This window comes from Sus scrofa, chromosome X (assembly GCF_054392235.1).
Source record: "Sus scrofa isolate SSC_HxYL_T2T_F1_AM1 chromosome X, Sscrofa_HxYL_maternal_Yorkshire_Landrace_v2.0, whole genome shotgun sequence".
NCBI lineage: Eukaryota > Metazoa > Chordata > Mammalia > Artiodactyla > Suidae > Sus > Sus scrofa.
In genome coordinates, this window is record NC_139401.1 from 116,322,989 (window position 1) to 116,346,207 (window position 23,219).

The window sequence follows — 23,219 nt, forward strand, 5'->3', positions numbered from 1 at the left end:
GACAATTAGTAGGCTCTCTCTCCTCATATCCAAGGGGTCAAAAGGACATGGGCAAAGGAAGCACTTTCTGAATACCATATCCTTACCAAGATCCAAGCATTACCAACATGGTATCATTTCAATAAATGGAAAAAGCTCAATATACATGAGCTGTTGAGATCTCTTGTATGTTTCCTTCACTTTCCAGCAGAGACGAGTCATAAAGTTTGTTAAGGGATCATAAAAGCCCATTAATGTTTTTGTACAATTCCTAATGTTATGAGGTTATGAATGTGATTTTATAAAGGGGACTTGCTTTATCATATACAGGAGTCGATTTAAAATGGTGAGACTACTAAAGGCTATTTTTAAATCATCACAGGCAGTGGCTAATGTGGTAGTCAAGGTGACTGAAAGCATTTTTAACTTGCATGAACTGAATTCCAGATTATTTTTATTACGGGTCAAAAGAAAACCACAAATTAGCAGGGAGCCGCAAAATCTACATTGAGAAGGGGCTGATTAGTACTGTAAATCTGAAATTGCAGTACATACACAAAATTGATTGTTCACTACAAAGTCACTATTTCATAAATTCAGTTATGCACCAAACACACCAGGGACTCTTTCAACAAATATTCAATGAGTGCCCGCTATGTATAAAAGGATTGCCTGTACTGAAGTAAAGGACAAAAAAAAGGCCTTTGTAGATCTCAGCTGCACCCTGGGAAGTGGTCATATTCAAAAAGTTAATTAAGACATTAGGGAGTTAGAGGAAAAATGAAAAGAACCAAGGTTCCAGACCCCATTTGGTCCTGCAAATACTTTATACTTATTTTATTTTTTTAAATGCTCAGTTTAATGGTTCCTCCTACAGTTTCATAGAATATACACACATTTTTAACTTAAATTAGCTCTGCTTTGAAATTTGTGTAACTACTTGATAGTTCTAGAGTTAAACATATTGACAGAACATTAAAGATCACACAATCCGGAGTTCCTGTCGTGGCTCAGTGGTTAACGAATCCGACTAGGAACCATGAGGTTGAGGGTTCAATCCCTGGCCTCGCTCAGTGGGTTAAGGATCCAGCGCTGCCGTGAGCTGTGGTGTAGGGTGCAAACGCGGTTCGGATCCCGTGTTGCTGTGGCTCTGGCGTAGGCCAGCAGCTCTAGCTCTGATTAGACCCCTAGGCCTGGGAACCTCCATATGCCGTGTGAGCGGTCCAAGAAATGGCAAAAAGACCAAAAAAAAAAAAAAAAAAATCACACAATCCAAAAGCTCTCATTACACAGGTGATAAAAGTTAGGACCCTTTGAGATTCACTCAACATCAGAGTCAGTAGCAAAGCCAGAACTAAAACCAGATCTCCCATTTCCATGTCCATGACCTTTGTTTGATGCCTCTAGAGTGGAGAAGGAAGGCGTCAAAAACATTTTTTTTGGGAATCACACCTCTAAATACCTCAGGACTACATTAGTTTCAAACAGGATCAGGATTTTCTCTGATGATTTCCTAACTCAATTAAAATATCTACTATAACCTACATCAAATATTTTATTACCAGGAGTTCCCATCGTGGCTCAGCGGAAATGAACGTGACTGGTATCCATGAGGATGCAGGTTCCAACTCTGGCCTCGCTCAGTGGGTTAGGGATCCGGCGTTGCTGTGAGCAGTGGTGTAGGTCGCAGACACGACTAAAGCTCCGATTCGACCCCTAGCCTGGGAACCTCCATATGCCACGTGTGCAGCCCTAAAAAGACCAAAAAAAATAAACTAAATTTAAAAATATGTATTACCAAAATGTTGATCTCATAAAAGGTTTACAGAAGACCATGAAAACAGAAAGACCCAATATATCTATCCCATGTGGTACAAATGTTCAAACAAATCTGTCAATAAATAATGATCTGGATTTTCTCTATATACAATGACATTAATCCCTAAGTGGTGCATATTATATTATTTATGTAATTAACAATTACTGATTCTCAAACTCTTTGACCATGGCCCACAGTAAAATTGTAATTTAGGTTGCCGTCCAGTAGACACATACATGTTTGAGGGTATGTATACAGAAAGAAGCAATATATATCCTCACACATATGAAACTGCTATTTTCTATTCTATTCTATCTCAATGTTTTAAAAAATTGTTGTCACCACCCACTAAGCAGAATTCCCAATCCATTGATGAGTGGCAATTTGAGAAACGCTGACTTTGAGGATTAGTTTTCAAGATTAAAAAGTTTTTGAAGCCTCTAGATGAATTTCAAACTCCCACAGGGCAGAGATAGGGCAGCTGACAATTAAATATACCCACTCTTTCTTGAAAACTCCCAGAGTCACCTCATGACTTGGATTCCAAATGCTTAGATTCCATGCTGAAAACCACTGACATACATTTTTATTGAGACGGGATGAAAACACAAGCCTAGCTATTTATCAGTGTCTATGACCTTCAAGAAATAATTTCAGCAAAAAAATTCAATGCTTTAGAAATGCAAAATTTTTAAGGAATGGTAAGGCATTAAACAATACCAGTTATCAGAAAGAGTTCTAAGTGACTAATTTGCTACTGGGAAATATTAGGCATAGGGAAGAATCAAGCCTGTAATTCCAAATTTATGAGCTCAGTATTTCAATATTTAAATTATTTATAAGTTAAATTTAAATAAATTTTAGTAATTTTTCTTCAAGCAAAATGATAAGAATAAATTATATAATTCATTATGCTACCATTCTTTTGAGGATATTTTTGATAACCTATTCTAAATATGTAAAATAGAATAAATCTTTACTCTAAACTATGTTCTCTGGAGGCAAAATAAAGACAAAGTTTAATAATATGCTTTCTAAGCTGATTATTCATTTTGGTGTTTTTGCATAATTCATTATTTTTAGATTAATTCAACAGTCCTAAAATAATTTTAGCTTATGAGATTGATAAATAGCTAATTTAATCAAGAGCCCAGAGTTTTTAATATTATCTAAGAATGTATGCAGACATGGATTCTTTTATTCAAAGATCAAAACGGAAAGTTGTGTCTATGCATAAACACAAAACACAAGGCTCTCCGTACAAAAAAAAAAAAAAAAAAACGGTTCCATTCATGTGTGTGTGCATGTACAAAAGTCAAAGTCAAAAGTAAAAAATATAAACAAAAAAACTGACATGCAAATTTATACTTTTGGCATCAAAACAGCACAAATAATAGAATCACTGATAAGATACACTGTCAATAAAATAAAATTTTTTTAAATACAGTCACTTAAAAGTGCAACTCAAAAATGCTTAGGTTAATGATCTAGTTAAAAGTATAATGCAAATAAGCATAATAATGGATTTTCTGTTTTGAATAGGCAACACATCTACCTCATAGGAATGTTGGGAGAATTAGTTTAATTAATACAGAAAAAAACACTTAAAAAAGAGCCTAACGTGGAGTAAACACAACTTAAGCGTTATTTAATAGTGGACAACTCAAATGTATTTTATAGCAATAGTATGCAACATAACCCCAGAAATGTCGTTCTTGATTGCCTTTTTACACCTGTTTCTCACTTACTCTTGCATCCTTGTCTCCAACGAAACAAATAACACGAAGAGATGGGACCCATCGTTTAAATTCATTCATCCAGTTGTGTAAAGTAGACTTCGGAACTAAAACCATGTGAGGTCCAGGAATGTTTCGGTAATGTTTCAGGTAACCAAGCAAAGCAATCGTTTGTAAAGTCTTACCAAGACCCTGCATTATCACCATAAGAGAAAAAAATCCATCAACGTTTATTTAATGAAACATCTTGTTAGTAGCAACATTACAAAAGGTATCTGCCAACTATCTCACACAGGGAAAAGTTAAAAGACTTTTTAAAGTTGGAGTTCCCATTGTGGCGCATCGGAAATGAATCCAACTAGGAACCATGAGGTTTCGGGATTCAATCCCTGGCCTTGCTCAGTGGGTTAAGGATTTGGCATTGCCCTGAGCTGTGGTGTAGGTCGCAGACTCAGGTCAGATCTGGCGTTGCTGTGGCTCTGGCGTAGGTTGGCAGCAACAGCTCTGATTAGTCCCCTAGCCTGCAAACCTCCATATGCTGTGGGTGCGGCTCTAAAAAAAAAAAGACAGAAAGACCAAAAAAAAAAAAAAAAAAAAAAAAAAGACTTTTTAAAGTGAATCACCATTCCAATTCAATACTTACCCTGAGCACAAAAAGAAACCAAGAACTTGCAGTTAGAAAGCTGCTCAGCAAAGTAATTTTCTATTTAGGAAATTTAGTCCTAAAGGAGCAAACAATCTATATCATTTGTTTCTACTACATTTTTTGCAAAATTAGGAATTTTGTGTATGTCACAAAGACACACTTCCTTTATCAGCCTGCTTAGATACTGGTCTTTCTTTCTCATTTTCCCCAACATTATTAGAGCCCAGGCATGAAATATATTGAGATCATGAATCTCAAGGGGCACATAGCTCTCTGTACTTGTATCTCACACCCTTGAAGACCTAAGGAACCATAAAAGAACTCTGCAGCCAGAAAAGACCATAGAGATCAACTAGTCCAGAAGACTTTTTTAAAAAATAAGATACTGAACATCCCTGAACTCACTACCTAACCCATGGGAAAGGGAACTATGGCCTATAGTGCATGACCTTTTAAAACAGCTTCTGGGAGTTCCCGTTGTGGCCCCGTGGAAACGAATCTGAGTAGGAACCATGAGGTTGTGGGTTCGATCCCTGGCCTCGCTCAGTGGGTTAAGGATCCGGCGTTGCCATGAGCTGTGGTGTAGGTCACAGACGCGGCTCAGATCTGGCGTGGCTGTGGCTGTGGTGTAGGCCGGCAGCTACAGCTCTGATTAGACCCCTAGCCTGGGAACCTCCATATGCTACAGGTTCGGCCCTAATAAGACAATAGACAAAAACAAAAAACAAAGAAACAAAAAAAAGTTTCTGGCTTTATCTCTATATATTTCTTTCATAAACCTAAGCTTAAAGCTGTTTTTATAGGATTTATCCTTTCTGATATTGCACTTATGAGATCTGTTTTATGGATACTATGCATCAAAATCTTAGAATGTTTATACTCCTTATCCAAGTAATTCCACTTCTAGAAATCCGATGGAAATAACCTGAGAGGTGGAAAAAAAACTAAATTACAAGGGTTCTCAGAATAGTATTATTTATCATATATACATATATATCAACCAATATATACTATACACATATACATAATACACACTATATGTATTTTACACATCAGGAGTTCCCATCATGGCTCAGTGGAAACGAATCTGACCAGCATCCATGAGGATGCAGGTTGGATGCCTGGCCTCGCTCAGTGGGTTAAGGATCTGGCGTTGCCGTGAGCTGTGGTGTAGGTCACAGACGCAGCTCGGATCTGGCATTGCAGTGGCTCTGGTGTAGGCCAACAGCTATAGCTCCGATTCGACCCCTAGCCTGGGAAACTCCATATGCCGTGGGTGCAGCCCTAAAAAAAGACCAAAAAAAATTTTATATATATATTTACACACACACACACACACACACACACACTACACATCAACTAATCCAAATGACCAGCAAAAGAGAGGAGATTAATAACATTATGGTACCTCTTTAGGATTATTATGTGGTAATGAACAATTATTTCTACAAAAAAGTTTTAATTATGTGGAAAACAACTATAAATGTGAAGAAATTAGAATACGAAATCATACATACAATGTGAGCTCAACTATGCAAAATAAATACAGGCAGAGAAAAAAGACTAAAAAGAAATATGCCAACATGTTAACTATGGTTATTTATAGGTAACAGAATTACAACTTACTTTTAATTTTTTCTTGATTTTTTTCCCCTAATTTTCTCTAGTCATTAAAGTATCTTTCCCCTTTTTAGTAATTAAAACATTCCTGGTGTCAGCATAAATTCAATATGAAAGATCTTTAGATCCTTCCTTCATGTTTAGACAGGCTGCAGCAAGAGGAGCTTGGGGAAAATAATTCTGGTCTTTCTGTTGTCCAATTAACTAAGCTCCCTGTCAGAGCTGACTGTAGTCTCCAACCCAGAATACTAAATATAAGGAGCTACAGACCCTTGATTTAAAGATCCTGCCACACACCTAACAGCTGCTCAGCCAGGGATGAGCACCTATGGGACTGACTACTGCACTAGCTGCTACAGAGCATAAGTAATCACGCAGCCCCTGTGGATAAGTGATTACAAATGCATCTCCAGAGTCATAAATATGAGTACCACTGCCCTCTCTTAAATCCCGTCTTCTTCATTTGATCCTAAAATACCAAACCAGGCCCTCCCTCATATACTCCCCTGATCTGCTGAATTAGCATCCTTACATGGCCTTCCTTTTTACCTTTGGTCATTTTTTTTTTTCAAATAAACAGTTTACCCTCAGAATCCCTGGGTTTCACATCCAGGTCGTCAACCAACCAGATCAAAATCCCCAGATGGTAAACCGTGGATACAGAGGGCCCAATTGTCCTATGCCATTTAATATAAGGACTTGAGCTTCCATGGATTTTGGCATCATGGAAGTCCTGAAACCAACCTCCCTCAGATATAGAAGGATGACTGTATGTTCATCATTCTTTTGCTTACTTCCTGACTCCCACCTGGTATTCTACTGTCAAGACTCAACACTGCTCTTTACCTTTTTGTTCTTTATACCATCTATTCACACTTTCTGATTGATCACACATGGAGGCATTTACATTCACTCACGCATGCTTTCATTCTTATTGTTTGGTTTACTCATTTACTGTGTGGTTTCTAGCCCCACCTCATTCCCAAAAGAATTCAGGTAGCCTACAATGAAAACATGGGACATAAAATTAATGGCCAAAGATAAATAAAGAGGGGCCAAGGAAAGTAAGACTAAAAGGTAAAGAACAGGAAACGTCACCAAGGACACGATGGGCGGACCATGAGCAGTTACACAGAAGCTCCATTTCAGCATTCACTGGAAGCCAAAGCGCAAACATACACACAAGTACAAGGTTTTTTAACACCATTTGAGAAAACTTCAATAAGAATTCTGTGGCCTGTAGAACTATGTATTTCAGAGACTATTTAAAGAAACAATTCTAGACTTTACAAATGCCTTTTATGTTATAACTAAATAGAATAATCAGCCTCCAAACCCCAGTAGGAGAGTTCAGCAGCTCAGGTATTTCAAATTTACATTAAAATTACTAATAACTGAGAATGTGTCTTTAGCTACCAACTTCTTACCATTTCATCAGCCAAAATACCATTGACTCCATTTTCATACAAAGAGATCAACCAGTTCAGGCCTCGAATCTGATAATCTCTCAGCGGTCCTCCTTTCACATCTGAAAAAAAAAAAAAATCAAGGATCTCTTGTACTTTTGTTAATACAACTACGTAAAATTCTTCTAAAACCAAACTGAAAACAAAAAACACTGACACAATAAAGTACTTACATGAAGGTGACACCTCAAATCTAACACACACATTAGATGTTTTCCGACTCTCCGAGAGCAGCTCTTCATCTTCTTCTTGTTCTGTGCGCCTGTGACGGTAGCTGAAATAAAGAAAGAAGTATCTTCGTATTCGACCCAAATGATAAGGTATCAATTTAGTCAGTATACACCGTTAATACCACTTATGAAAGAAAAAGCGTTATCTAGAGTCTTGCTCAGAAGTTGGTAGAACCAGCCTACATTTTTCCTGCTTGGCTTGTAGTGAGAAAAATAAATATTGTTGCGTCGAAAACACATTTACACTGAAAATAACTTTATTTTTTCAATATAAAAATCACACTGAATAAGTGAAGGAGGAAGCAAAGTACAAAGGGAAGTATGAGGGGAGACGGGAGGTAGGAAGGGAAGGATGGAGGGAAGAACATCCAGAGAGAGAGAGGCCGACATACTCTCCAGCGGAAATTAAGCTCTGCTTGTCATCCTTCTTGATTCGGGGGCGTCCCAATTTTATGTTCAGAGGAGATGTTGGAGATTTCTGAGCTGAAGGTTGAATGAAATGTGCAAAAAGTTCTGTCTGCTTCAGTAAAAATTCAAATCTCTTTGCTCGATCTGCTTTCTAATTTAAAAGACAAAAGAAAAAGTAATGACTTCCTTTTGTGTTCATTCAAAATTTAACAAATACTTACAATGCACTTAATTTGCACTACGTCTGAGCATGTTAAACATACTAACCCATTTAATTCTCTTAATAAACCTATGAGGTAGGTACTAGTATTACCTCCATTTTACTGATGATAAAAGTGAGGCACAGAGAGGGTAAGTAACTTGTCCAAGCTACCACAGCTGGTAAGTAGCAGAACCTGAAGATGGTGTTTTCAGATAGTTTGCATAGAAGTCAAGTGATCAGACACTTAATAAATGCCCCAATAAAGAAGTACCCTGCTTAGGACTTCCCACTGTGGCTCGGCCAGTTAAGGACCCAATGTTGTCTCTGAGAGGACGCAAGTTCCATCCGTGACCTCATTCAGTGGGTTAAGGATCCAGCATTGCCGCAAGCTACAGCACAGGTCATAGATGTGGCTTGGACCACTGTTGTCATGGCTGTGGCACAGTCCCCAGCTGCAGCTCTGATTCAACGCCTAGCCCAGGAATTTCCATATGCTGCAGGTGCAGCTGTAAAAAGAAAAAAAAAAAAAAAAAACCCTGCCGAAAAATCAGACTCCAAAAGCAAATACCGGAAGTTTCCTGTTGTGGCTCAGCAGTAACGAACCCAACTAGTATCCCTGAGGATGTGGGTTTGATCCCTAGCCTCGTTCAGTGGGTTAAGGATCCGGCGTTGTGTAGGTCGCAGACATGGCTTGGATCCTGTGTTGCTGTGGCTGTGGCATAGGCCGGCAGCTGCAGCTCCTATTCGACCCCCAGCCAGGGAACTTCCATATGCCTCACATGGAGCCCTCAAAAAAAAAAAAAAAAAAAAAAAAAGGAAATTCCGAATGGTTTGGAAAAGCCAACCAAGAGTTTTCAAGCTTCATCTAGAAATAATTTAAATCTTAGAAGACAGTATCACGTTTCAAAATATTTTGTGTCATGGTACAATAACATAATAAACATTTCTCTTCTCAATTATAGTGATCTAGAAAATTCTGTTTTATACTAAGAATATATAATCTCAAATGTGAGGATGTGAAGAAAAATATATACACATACACACATATATATAAGTGACATAGTTGATACGTATTAACAATTAAAAATCGATACATAATTTCTCAATAAATTGTAAAAGGTCATATAGCTTATACCACATAAATGCAATAAAACTTTTTCACTAAAAAAACCTTAAAAGATAAAAAGATGTATAGATCATTCTGGATAAAGAAAAAAACAAAGGTGATTTTTTAAATTCCCAGTCACTTTCTGACCACAGGGTAGAGAATATTTGATCACCAATGAAGGATGCATAATTAATAACATCGGAAACTTACAAGAATTCATTAACATAAATACAAGAATTAGACAAATACATTCATACCAGTACCTGGAAGGAGGCCAAAACCTTTCCATTTTATGTTATCCTCACTGGAATGTTGTTTTTAAGAGTTGTTAAAACATTAACTATCTACGTTAGATGTGGCCTTAAACATTAAGGCATGGGGTTTTTCAAAATCGCTATGAACAACCAAAAAGTGTACTTCATCTCTGCCTATTTTAGTAATATTATTTCAAAAACAACCCCTCAACATAAAAATTCAGTTCCAACTACCTGTTATTTTCTCTTTTGAGCTAATCAAGTTCACTGGTTTTGAAAGATCCCAGAACATAAAAGTCTAGTTAAAATTAAAGCTAAAATGTGGGGTCTAGCGACTAAAAATTTAAAAATTACATGTATAGCAAAGCTGTAGGTGGGCATAAGTAAGGTTATAGTGCTTAAGTGTGTAATATTTTCACACACTGGGCAAATATCCCTCCCTCAAGAAAACATATTACCGTATTATGTTTCATCTGAAAATAAGGAGATACATTTATCCAAGAAAAACCTATTATGGTGGATTATATATCAAACTACTTTCCAATTCTAAAACCTATGATTCTGTGCTTGTTATATATAAGATGTATTTTAATCTTTCATATCTCCTGTATAAAAATCAACTACTGTATTCATCCTACCCAAGAACATATTTACCATTTTCTCTTCATATTCTGGATCCATTTCCTTTTCAGATTTAGAAGCTTTAGCAGCAAGTTTGAGTTGAAATGGAGAAGCGTTTTTCTAGAATTTCAAAGAAAATAAATCATCGAATTGCAAAGCAAGGTCAACATTCTCATTTGAAGAAAGTAAAAAGTAATTAAATACTAAATAAATAAATCAACATGAGCCATGCATGAACCAATGATGAGAGCATGTCATGAACAGGGCTTATGATTAATCCAGCTCTGTGCACCTGAGGTCCAATAAAAAAAATAAAAAAAAAAAACTGAAGAACTGTACAAGCCAGAGAAATAACATTAATTAAAATAAAAACCAAAAGGTGGAAAAATGAGCCTCTTCGCCTATTTTCTAATTAAAGTGTAAGAAAGTATATAACCACTGAATAGGAGATTTAAAATCTAGAATATTATCAACCACAAACCAGAGTATTCAAGGAAAGTAAATATTAATTCTCAGAAACACCTCTTTATATGTAATGGAAACAAGCCAAATTTTCAGAAGAAAAGACTGTGGCTTCTGTTCTTGAAAAGACATGATTTTTTAAATTTTGTTTTATATTCTAATTAGAACATTTAAACTTTTTATATAATTAAATGTGATCATTTATATTTAAAATAATAAAATAGTACAGCTTCAAACTTTTGGTTTATGTTAATTTTCTCCAACTGGAAAGAAAATAGTTTAAAAACCATATACATAAATATTTTGTAGAAGCAGTTTCTCGGGGCTATTAATTGCTAACCTTTGATATTTTAAAAAAGTTGTAATTTCATGAAAATTGACATAAATCGGTTACACTAAAATTATCTAGGGGGTTATCTCATGCATCCTATCCTTTATAAAGACAAACTTGTAAATATAATAGATATGTACATAGAATACACCTCCTTCCCTGTAAGAAATCAAGAAATAAAATAATAAAAACATAAATCTACCCATTAGTAACAAAGCCAAGGGTATTTCAGTTTTAACACAGACTTTGCAGAAGTCAAAATACAAATCTGTTTGTGAAAACCAAAGAAATTATGTCCATTTGATCATGGCTTTTGACACCCTGTTCCTGAAAGGTTAGGTCATAAATCAACGGAAGAACGTGATCTTAAACATAAGAAAAACATGGGTCCAGTAGTTAATGAATGTTTTTCAACATTTACTAAAATTTCTACTTTGAGGAAATCCAAACTAAGATTATGGAATTTGACCGGGGTCAGGGTTCTCCTTTGGAGCACTGATCAGATATTATTCAGTGATTCTTGTTCTGTTGTTGTTGTTGTTTTCGGAATTCTCACTTCTCTTTCATCACTGAGTTTCAGCTTTACAAATAACCTTAGAACAATTCAGGTAATTAAAGTTTTGAGGGAAAACATTTCTTTCTTGTATGTGAAGGACTATTACATGCGTCATTTTTCTGTGAATAACTGTATTGGGTGGATTAACAAACACTGCCACAGAAATGCACAAAAGAATTTTTAAAGCCATAGTTCATTGCATATATATTTACAAAAATCCATAAATAAACATGTATTTGTCCTTTACTAGGAGAAGTTAATAGGTGTTTGAACATTAAGGCAGTGATGATTCTAAAACATAATGAAATTCTAAAGTTAAGGCTTTATGCTTTTTCTTTCCCCCCTGTGTTTTTAGGGCTGCACCTGCAGCATATGGAGGTTCCTGGTTAGGGGTTGAATCAGAGCTGTAGTTGCTGAACTACACCACAACTCATGGCAATGCCGGATCCTTAACCCACTGAGCAAGGCCGGGGATCGAACCTGCATCCTCATGGATGCTAGTCAGATTTGCTTCCGCTGAGCCAAGACAGGAACTCCTTTATTCTGTTTTTTGCTTTTTTATGCTCATTTTGAAACCCATACTTATAGGCAACTGTGACCAAAGCAAACTTTTATCTACCAGGTTGAGTTCACCTGCCCAGGATATGTTATTTGTCCACTACCAACAACTGTTCCACTATTCTTAATCCAAGTAACAGCCGTCTTGATTTACAGTATTTCATATGCATATATCATCTATGTGAGATGTTTTGAATATAATTTTGGATGGATGAGAACAGAAACTACTAAAATCCCCTCAATACCACACTTTCAAACTGTCATATATACTATAAATCCTATATTATTTTCAAAGCAACAAGTACGGAAAATTGGGTAGCAAAATCCATACCTTTATCATTCCTTGAAAAGCTAAATGAGGTCTAGTTTTCAAGTTTCAAAATTACGTCCCCTCATATACACAAGCACACATCTAATAATGTGGGATGTAAATTTCACTTATAGAAAATTCAAGTTTTAATATTAGAAAAACATTCTGCTCAGTGTTTTGCTTACCTTGCGGTAGAATACCATAAGATTTTAATCATATGCTAATTAAAATCCTAATCTTGAGCACTGCCATTAAAAAGATGTAGGTAATTACTCAACTGGCACTATCTTCCACAATGATTTTAGAATACCTACCTTCTAAAACTTTCCATTTGTCTATGTATATGTTTTCACAAATACACCTCTCATACAAGAAAAGCTAAAAGATGACTATGATATTCTAATGATTTCTTTATGGATCTTATCATCTGGTGGTCTAGATGCCATAAGAAGGCAGCACAAGGTCACCAAGATGCCCTGTCTTAAAGACCATGATCTTCTTCCTGACATTTTCATTACCAAAAATACCAACTCCAATTTTCACAGTGTTAGGTTATCCAACTGTCACTTAAACCAAGGAAGTTCAAGAACCAGGAGCTAAAAGCAAAAATACCATTCTGGGGCTGAACATCACAAGGCAATCCACTACCCGTCTCATGTACTTTATGCATTAGGAAAATGCTCTCACTCAGAGCCTGTCTCCTTTTATTTGATGTACAAGTCCAACAAGTTTGATAATATGGCTTCCCATTCTACAGAGAATGAAAGCAGTAGCAAATGACGTGGGGAAGACCACTAGAAGAAGACACACTGTCAACAGCAAGAAGGGATGGCATGGAAGCCCAGAACCAAACCTTAAGTTCCAATGCATTAACATCCCATCTCCTTGGTGTTCACGAATAATTATTTCCCTCTCCTGGCTAGATGGCTTGTATTTTTATGTTTTTACCATTGTTTTATTTTATTTTATTTTATTTTTTGTCTTTTAGGGCTGCACCAGCTGCATGTGGAGGTTCCCAGGCTAGGGGTCAAATCAGAGCTGTAGCCGCCAGCCTAAGCCACAGCCACAGCCACAGCTACGTGGGATCTGAGCCACGTCTGCGACCTACACCACAGCTCACTGAGCGAGGCCACGGACCGAACCAGCGTCCTCATGGATGCTAGTGGGGTTCGTTAACCACTGAGCCACGACGGGAACTCCGTATTTTTACCATTGTTTTAAATGAAAGGTTTTGTTTCACTTATGTCCTTTATCATAAGCCAATTCTTTCTAATGAAAGTAGATGAAGTGTTTAAAAAGTGATAGTTAACAGCCTGACAATTGAGGGAGGAGACTGAACATTTTTGAAAAAAAATCAACGCAATATTGGAAGTGTCTGGAAGGTGTTTATTTGAGGGGAAACAACCTCCTAAATCTCAAATGCCTTTGTATGGGTGTCAGAGTACAATAACTGGGAGACACGAGGAAAAGGTTAATCTGTACATTTAGGACACCATTTAAGGAATCAAGGTAGTGTGCAGATATTTAGATCTGGAGTGGGGGGATGCACTGGGGGTTTGGGATGGAAATGCTATAAATTTGGTTGTAATGGTCATTGTACAACTATAAATGTAATTGAAGAATAAAAAATGCTATTAAAAATGATATTCATATTGGGGGAGAGACAAAATTACCTCATTTGAAGGAATAGAACAAATAAAAGCACTTAGGTAGATGTTGTGGTTCGATTCAGATTTTTAAGGAAAAATTCAAAATAAAAAAGACGTAGTGACTAAAGTAATAAGATTCAGATATCCAGAAAGTTCCTGCCAGGTGGCACCTCATTTCTCTATGCCGAGCCAACAAATGAGGTGCTACTAGTGCAATTTCTGATAAGGCCACAGAGTTCACGAATATATATGCATCAACTCAGTGATTATACACGTTTTTTATTGATTACCAGTCTCTTCACAATTCCAAAAATTCATATACCCTGGAAATTCGACAACATTTACTGCCATACAAAAGACGGCCAAGCACTTACATTCGCCCAGTCTAGGGAAGAAAAGGTATCCAGACACATTCCTGAATTTCCCAACATTGATTTATATCATCGATGCTTGGTATTTGGCCCAGCTTTAATCATCGATATTGTCTTACTGATCCAAGTACCACACAGATCTTAAAATGCGTATGTTTTCTATGGTTTTCACTTAGCGCTACAATTGTCTTTCTGTTTAGTCAACCTTGTAACAGTAAAATACGTCACTTTTAAGCAACTGCTGAATTTAAAATTACTCTAATTCACGGCCAAAGGTGTTAATTTCCCTCAAAAGCTTTTCATTTGGTCGTAGAGCATCATATAATGATTCAAACAAAGCCACTTGAGATCGCTAAAGCATAATTTTAATTACCTACCGTTTTTTTAATTGCGATATGTCTACTCGTAAACGGAAAAAAAATCCAGCCATAAACGATCCATTCCACAATTTTACTATACATCAAAATCCTTATGCCTCAACCTAATTTTTTATTCCAATATTTCAATAGCCTTTCATAGTTCTACTTGCACGTCTCAGTCCGTATGAAATACGCCTTATAGAGATAATACGTATTTTTTTGGATCTGGCTTTAATAGGTGTCACAGCGGTCCCCTTATGTACATTAGCAGCAATTCATCCTGGCGACGCTGGGTTTAAAAAAACAAAATTAAAAAAAAAAAAAAAAAAACCTGCGTGTGTCCAGGAGCCAGCAGCGCCCACTAGGAAAAGGAGGCGGAAGCCTGGAAGGCTTGGGGCCGGATTGGGGGACCATTTGGGTGGCCCTGGAGTGAAACACTATACCGTCGGGGGCGGGGCAGGAGAGGGTGAGGGTGCACACGTTGGAAATTTTCCTAAGCCAGCGTCCAGGGTTCCTCAGTTTGGGATCTGGATTGGGGGGGGGGCGGTGGTACGACGCTGAGAGCTCGTTTTCTCGGGGTGACACCCCCGCTTCAGCAGGCGGGGACCAAACGAACAAGGGATTTTTTTTCTCCCTGCCACCCCAAAGGCCGACATTGCCAATCAAAGAAACAAACGTCTCTCCTATCGTCCTCCTCCTCCCAACCACCGGCACCTGGAAATTCAAATTTTAAAAAATAAACCCCCAGTAAACCCCTTTTGCCTGAGTGTGGGATTGAAGGGCCCAGATTTCCCAGGCAGAGGCCGACGGGAAGGGGGGGGGAGAGGGAGCGAGCGAGAGGAGAGGGGGAGGCGGAGGCTTTTTCCTCCACGGCCCCATCCCCCACCTCGTTACCCCAGTTCCGGGAACGCCAAAGGGGCCGGGGGCTGTCGAGGGCTCCCCAGCCCCCAAGCCCCGAGATAACGGGCACCCGCCGCCCCGCGCCGCGCCCGCGCCCCAGCCCCGCCCCCGCCCTCCAGGCGGCGAGAAGCGAAGGGGGAGGGGAGCGAATGCTAGACTGTTCTGCCGCCCCCACCCCGCGCGCCCGCCGCCCCCAACCCTGCGGAGCTCCGCGGGTACCTGTCGGCGCCCAAAGGTCAGCGTTTGGGCCCCTCCGAGGGGCCCGGCGCAGGATTTGTCCACCGCACACACACCCCCTTCCTATTTACCTCCTTCTTCTTCTCGCCCTTCTCCGTGGCCACGGTGGCTTCGGTGGACGCGGTGGCCGCGGCGGCGGCTCCCTCCTCCTTGGAGATGGACGGCCCCGGCTGCTCGTCCTCTATGACCACGATCGTGGCGGTCGCATCAGAGGCTGCCACGGTGGCTGCCACTGCGGCGGTGTCCGGCTCCATGGCGTTGGAGCGGGAACGAAGAGGGGAACGAGCGAGGGGACGAGGGCTCCTGGGCGGCGGCAGTGGCTGCACTGGAAAGAGCTAGATGGAGCAGGGGTGGGGAATCACTCGCTTCCAACCCCTTCGCTCGGCCCCCCCTTCTTTAAATAACCCTCAACCCTGCCCCACTTCCGTCCACCCACCCTACGTCATGGCCTCCCCCCGTCACCCTCCCCCCTTCCTCCACCCCCCCTCAACGATCGCGAGACTCCCCCTCCCCACCCGGAGCCCAGGCCGTCCCCGCACGACCAACTGTTGCCTGAGCGTGGGGCGCGGACTGGGGTGGAGGCGGGAACCCACAGCCCGCGGCCCCCTAAAAAATCTCCTTCCCCACACGCCCCCAACAGTCAGCCCGAGCTCCCCTCGCAGATGTGTGCAGAAGGAATCCTCTTCCCCTTAAATCTGCTCTTTGTACCTCGGGGCGCTCTCCCCTTCTTGCACAAAGAACTTTTCCTCTGCTTATAACTGTACTGTAGAAGGTCTGTCTCACCATTTGCAAAGCCCAGATCCCCTCTGGGGACTGTCCTTTCCCAGATCCCCAAAGGGGGACTGGTGGTGCCCTTCCCACCTTTGTAAATTCTGCAGGAGAAGCATTCCTTGAATCTCTTGATTGCAGCTGCAAACATTCACTTACAAGGCAAAGTGTGACTCGGTTTTTACGTATATTCGCTCTATTTTCGGTTCTGAAACCTCTTGGATGGCCAATGTGCAGGAGCCCATCTTTTGCCTTCACCAATGAATTTTAAAAACTTCTGGGGGGCAAGGTCAATGTCCCCACAGAACCTGGGGCAACGCATGGTAGGTGCCCAACATCAGCAGTTGAACTGAATTATTGTGATTGTTTTGGTATTCTATTCCTACCCCGTTGTTTAGTAGTAATTCAACACCAGTAATATGCATAATCGTGGATATAAGAGCATTTCGTAAAGGGTATGCAAACGTCAGTTATTAAATATTATTGTTTCCATTTCTCCCCACCATTTATTTTGATCAATAACAGGAAGATTTACATCTCAGCCTTAAAATTTCAGTCATTGGGGACGAAAGGTAGCAAAACATACAGAAAACCAGTATACCGAACACCAATCACAAAACCTACAATTCTGAAAATGAAGCATCTATTTTCCAAAGTATGAAGAAAGCATGATTAATTTCCCTCAACACACCTTCCTAAGTTACCAATCTGAAATCAAGTGTGATTTCTGCAAATAGCAGGAAGGCACACATTTGTCCTCCAGATACATCCCTTTTTCCTGGGATACCCTAAATTTCTTTTTTGTTTTAAAGCTGTAATTCCTTAATATGCAAAAACCTTGTGACATTTTAGCTGTTATTGGCCATTTACACCTTAGTGTGAATGAGTGTGAGATCCTGTTCAGGGACTGGTTTTGAACAGGGAAAGATGCAAAGAGCAAGACACAGGTGATTGAAGGATTGTGCCACTGAGAGGAAAGGAGAGGCTGGTGTGGTGCTCAGCTTTGCCCTGATTTTACATCCATTATGTTCTCATTCACTTTAGATTTTGCCCCCGGTGTCCACGTTTCTCACCCTAGAGTACACATATGTACTCTCCAGCGGGTATGTGGAGTCTCAGTATTAAAAATAGTTCATATTTCTGAAGCATCAACTTTAAAACAAAAATGGGATGGAATAAAGTCATGTAACAGGTCATTCGAAACACGATTTTTAAAAAATGTACAGATGTATTTAACTGCAGTGTGAAGTGTCTCCAAATAAAAGCTGGAGACCTTGAGTTGGATATCCTACCCCTTCGCCACTAAGTTTTGTCAGTCTCCTGAGTCATTAAGCCTTGTCTGGTGGGAAAATTCACTGGAAGAGAAGGATGCTGCAATGCATGCATCCACCTGACTTGAGAAGGAATCTTGCAGATAAAGGCAATGGAAGAGTTCTTTATCGCCAAACTGCAGCTATAGGAGGATAGAATCCACCTTTCATTGTTTGGAGCGTCAAAGGAGAAAGGCTCAAGAAATATTTGTTGTGTATTGATGTGTGTGTTCCTGCTTGCAAGGGTACTTTATTTGATTGTATTTCTCATTGCCAGTGTGTGATATTTCAGCTACATGGTGGGCTAAATGCACTTTTGTGAAGGAATCTGGGAAACTCACATCCCTGCATAACACCTTTCCTGTGGGAACCTGTGTTCCAAGTTCCAAAAGAGAATTTAGAAATAAATGGGGGAAGGGGCAAAAAGCATTGAGACATTGGCAATTTTCCATGTATGTATAATGTGATCCTTCCTTTTCACAATGACAGGGCTGAAATTGCTACCAAGTATAAGTTTGGCTGGAAAGGTCAATGTTTGGTCCCTAGACCTTGCCACGGGATTCATGTAAATATTGCCCTTTGGCTTGTGGCAACAACTGCTATTTACAGAGCATGTGCTATCCTTATTTGCAAATCTACCTAAAATTCATGATCTGTAGACTTTGTTCTACAAGAGTCACGTCATTTCTGATCCTCATTTCTGATGCTACTCAACACCTTACTCTGTCTGCTGCTACTTTCCCCTGTTATGTCTTTTCATTTGAAACGGTCTTGAATTGCTCTGCTCCACTGAGATTGGAGAACAAAGCAAAATTTTATAGAGAACCTTGGGGCCCTATGTGGAAACCTCAGAACACATCCTTGTCTACGGAATAATGCATCTGTTTGGGCAGAGTGTGAACACTGTGGGAGTTACCCAGCCGTCATTTTCACATAGTCAAACTTGTTTCGTAGCTACCAGAATGCGTGTCCAGTGGTGGTTTCAAATACAATTACAAAGTGCATGAAGGCAGGGTCAAGGGCTTGGTGTTCCTTCTCTTATCCTATATCTGAAATTTATCCCTGAAGCCACAGTATGACAAAAAATGACATTGTGATCCTGCGGATCAATGTTCTTCAGAAGCTGGTACAAAGGATTCTGATGACAGTATCTTGCTTACCGCTCTAGTAACCATCCTGTTCATATCAATGAGCTCCCTCTCCATTCTTGTTAAGGACACTTATGATAGTGGCATTTTTAAAAATGAGCTACTTCCTCGGTGCACATTAAGCAAAAGGTAATGGTAACAGCCAGTATACATCTACCATTTCTTGAGCACCTACTATTGTAGCAGGAGCTGTGCTAGGTTTTTACATATGACATTGCAATTTGATGAAATTAAAATTATTATCCCTATTCTACAGACCAGAAAACAGAGAGTTAGAGAGGCTAAATAACTCATCTAAGGTCCCACAGCTCGTGAGTGACAGAAGCCAGATTCAAATCCCAGACTGTCTGGCTCCAAACGTCATCTTTCCGCTTCACCTTTATTAAGTTCTCTGTTCTTCACAAGGATTCCTTCTTGACAGTAGAAATTATATTGAGAAAACGACTGAAAAATATTTCTGCCAATTGTCTCCATGATGTTCACTCTGGGTTTATTAGAAGAAACTGTCACTCTTAAGGCTCTGGTATTATATACAGCCAGATAATTTCTTTAGCTCCACACAGAAGTTGTAAGGTGGAAGTTGGAGAATAACAGGGGATTCTTGCATGCACCCAAAGTAAATTCTTGGAACAGCAAAGGATTAAGGACAGTTAGAGTTCAGGGAGGGGGAAAACCTAACAAGTGTGTGGCAGAATATTGTATAGTACATTCATAAAAGGGATACGAAGCAGTCATTATGAATGATTATGTAAATATCTGATGACATGGAAATATGCTTCTCATGTATTGCTGAGTGAAAAAAAGGCGAGCAAGAAAACAGAGTGACCCCATTTTTGCTAAAAGAGAGAAATAATTTACATAAATAGATTTCCACAAAGGAAAAAGCCTGGAAGGTTCCACTCTAAATGTTAACAGTACTTACAGCAAGGTGGTAAGATCAAGAGTGACTTTTTTCTTATTTTTGCCTTTCTACTCCTTCTAATGTTCCTCCATGAAGGTGTTCATATTTATATAATAAATAAATAACATTTTCTATATATATATACATATAACTGAATCACTTTGCTGTACACTTGAAACGAACACAATATTGTAAATCAACTATACGTCAATAAAAATACAGAAAATATAAGATCTTCGCAGATGAATCAAAAAATATTGCTCAAAACTGGACAAGTAGAAATAATCCCTAACAGAAGGAAAAAGAGCTAGTAGACAGGGTGAGTCAAAAAAGGGAAAAGAACAATTTCATACTGAAGAAACAATGCAGTTATTTAATGTGGAATGCAGCGGAAGAAATATAAATTACTGTGCTGTTGGAGTTCCCGTCATGGCTCAGCGGTTAACGAATCTGACTAGGAACCATGAGGACGCAGGTTCAATCCCTGACCTTGCTCAGTGGGCTAAGGATCCGGGGTTGCTGTGACCTGTGGTGTAGGTTGCAGACACGGCTGGGATCCTGCGTTGCTGTGGCTGTGGTGTAGGCCAGCAGGTACAGCTCCGATTAGACCCCTTGCCTGGGAATCTCCATATGCCGAGGGTGTGCCCCCCCAAAAAAAGCAAAATTATTGTGCTGTTTACAGTAATGTTACCTGGTTAAGGAACTGTTTTCTTTCTCTTATTTTTTTGACGTCGTCGTCGTTGTAAGTTGCATATAAAAGGATTTTTTTACTTTTAAAAGTTACCACACAAATCCCAGCTCAGGAAAAAGATATAGCCAGATTTTTTAAATACTTCCACCTTGAAATGCTCCACACCCATGCATGCCCTAAAACAAACACATGCGAAATAATCTGAAATGGGTTTGCTAAAGGCAAATGACAAATATCGTTAGAGGCAGAATAGCACAATTTTTACCAGCTTGGGCTCTAGAGTCAGAAAGACTTGGAGTTTGAATTCTATCAAATTATTTAACCTCTCTAAGCCTCAAATTTGCAGCTGTAAAATGGACATAAGGATACCGAATGCAAAGTGGCTTTCTGAGGACTTAATGTACGAGTATACATAAAATCTTTAGCATGATCTTGGCATGTAATATGCACTCAAGGAATGGTAGTTAACAAAAAGAAAAAAAGAGCTTCAGATTGAGCCAAGGGAAAAAGCAGGATATGAGAAAGTTAGTCCAGAAGTCAGCCCTGTACTAAAGAGGGGGTGAGGCAGAACAGCTGTTTGCAAAGTGATTTTCCCCGTTCTCTGTTATTATTTATTAGGGAGGGCGATTTGGGGCAATGACACTTCTTCGAGGGTAAGTTATGAAAAAGGCGGTAAATGAGGGAGAAGAGGATCAGGCCACTTTCCTACTTAGAATGTGACCTCCTTGAGGAAAGGGACCATATCCCTTTCATCCTTGCTTAAAGGATCTATGAAATGAGGTGGAGGGAAGGGGTCCAGGGGTTGGCTCCCTGGTGACATCGTGTCCTCCACCCTCCACAATACTCTTCAGGTATTACACTGCCTTCTGTGGTTTCCCCAACTTTTCCTCTCTTAATTTTGCTCTAGGTGTCCATTTGGGACATATTTTACTTTTTGTTGTTGTTGTTGTTGTTGTTATTTATTTATTTATTTATTTATTTTGTCCTTTCTAGGGCTGCACCCACGGCATCTGAAGGTTCCCAGACCAGAGGTCGAATCGGAGCTGTAGCTGCGGGCCTACACCAGAGCCACAGCAACTCGGGATCCAAGCCGCGTCTGCAACCTCCACCACAGCTCACAGCAACACTGGATCCTTAACCCACTGAGCGAGGCCAGGGATTGAACACACAACCTCATGGTTCCTCATCGGCTTCGTTAACCACTGCGCCATGACGGGAACTCCCCATTTTGGACAGATTTTATGTGCATAATAATATATTTATGGAGCACTTTTCAAGGCTCATTTACAGCTTGCCCATTATGTGTAGAACAATATATCAAGTTCTATGGTGACCAGCAGAGAAAATGGATTAGCGCCTTGGTCTCAGCCTAGTCCGGGGTTCTCAAACTTTAACACACCAGCATCACCTGGAGGGCTTGTCAAAACACAGAGGGCCGGACCCACTCCCAGAGTTTCAGAATGGATAGGTTGGGGGTGTGGCCAGGAATCTGCCTTTCTAACAAGTTCCCAGGTGATGCTGATGCTGCTGGTACAGGGACCACACTTTAGAACCAGCAACCTCGAGCAGAGCTCAGCAAACTTTTCCTGTAAAGGGCCAGATAGTAAATATTTCAGGCTTTGTGGGCTGAAAGGTCTTTTTGTAATCACAAAACTCTGCTGCTGTAGCATGAAAGCAGCCCTACACAATAGGTAAACCAGGAGCATGGCCAGGTTCCAATAAAACTCTATTTATGGACACTGAAATTTGAATTTGACATAATGATATTTCATGTAATGATATATATATTTTTTTTTTTAACTTGTCCAATAGTTAAGAAATATAAAAACTGGGATCTCCCACCATAGTTCAGTGGGTTAAGAATCCGACTGCAGCAGCTGGCGTTTCTGCAGAGGCTCAGGTTGGATCCCCAGCCCAGTGCTGTTGGTTAAGGATCCCTGGTTGCCAAAACTGGGACTCAGATTCAATCCCTGACCCAGGAACTTCCATATGCTGGGGATACGGCCATAAAATTTTTTTTAAAAAATCAGAAATTCCCTGGGTTACGGATCAATGAATTAAGGATCCAGTGTTGCAGTGAGCTGCAGTATAGGGTGCAGACACTGCTTGGATCTGGCATTGCTGTGGCTGTGGCGTAGGCCGGCAGCCTCAGCTCCAATTTGACCCCTAGCCTGGGAACATCTGTATGTGCGGCCCTAAAAAAAAAAAAAAATCATTATGAAAAACATATATATGGGGAGTTCCCATTGTGGCGCAGCAGAAATGAATCTGACTAGTATCCATAAGGATGTGTGTTCAATCCCTGGCCTCGCTCAGTGGGTTGGGGATCTGCCATTGCTGTGAGCTGTGGTGTAGGTAGAAGACACAGCTCAGATCTGGTGTTGCTGTGGCTGTGGCCTAGGCCGGCAGCTGTAGCTCCTATTCGACCCCTAGCCTGGGAACCTCTGTATGGAGGTAGGCCACAAGTGTGGCCCTAAAAAGCAAAAAAATTAAAATTAAAAATTAAAAAATAAATACATTAATTAAAACACACACACACACACACACACACACACACATATAAGCCATTCTTTGGTTGA

At 39.9% G+C, this 23,219-nt stretch overlaps 1 protein-coding gene across 26 annotated transcripts in view; it reads right to left on the reverse strand.

Moving 5' to 3' along the window:
- Positions 1–16,196, reverse strand: part of SMARCA1 (SWI/SNF related, matrix associated, actin dependent regulator of chromatin, subfamily a, member 1) — a 75,567-nt gene extending 59,371 nt beyond the window's left edge. For 16 of the 26 annotated variants that reach the window (XM_021080852.2, XM_085008503.1, XM_085008501.1 and 13 more), the window contains exons 1-6: positions 15,894–16,196; positions 10,123–10,209; positions 7,889–8,055; positions 7,440–7,540; positions 7,228–7,328; positions 3,547–3,726 (exon numbers count right to left, since the gene is read on the reverse strand). In XM_021080852.2, coding sequence (XP_020936511.1) covers positions 3,547–3,726; positions 7,228–7,328; positions 7,440–7,540; positions 7,889–8,055; positions 10,123–10,209; positions 15,894–16,076 — 819 coding nt within the window. In that variant the 5' untranslated portion in view covers positions 16,077–16,196. The remainder of the gene's footprint in view (positions 1–3,546; positions 3,727–7,227; positions 7,329–7,439; positions 7,541–7,888; positions 8,056–10,122; positions 10,210–15,893) is intronic. The other 10 variants (XM_021080855.2, XM_085008506.1, XM_085008505.1 and 7 more) reach the window with 1 other exon arrangement.
- Positions 16,197–23,219: the final 7,023 nt, after the last annotated feature.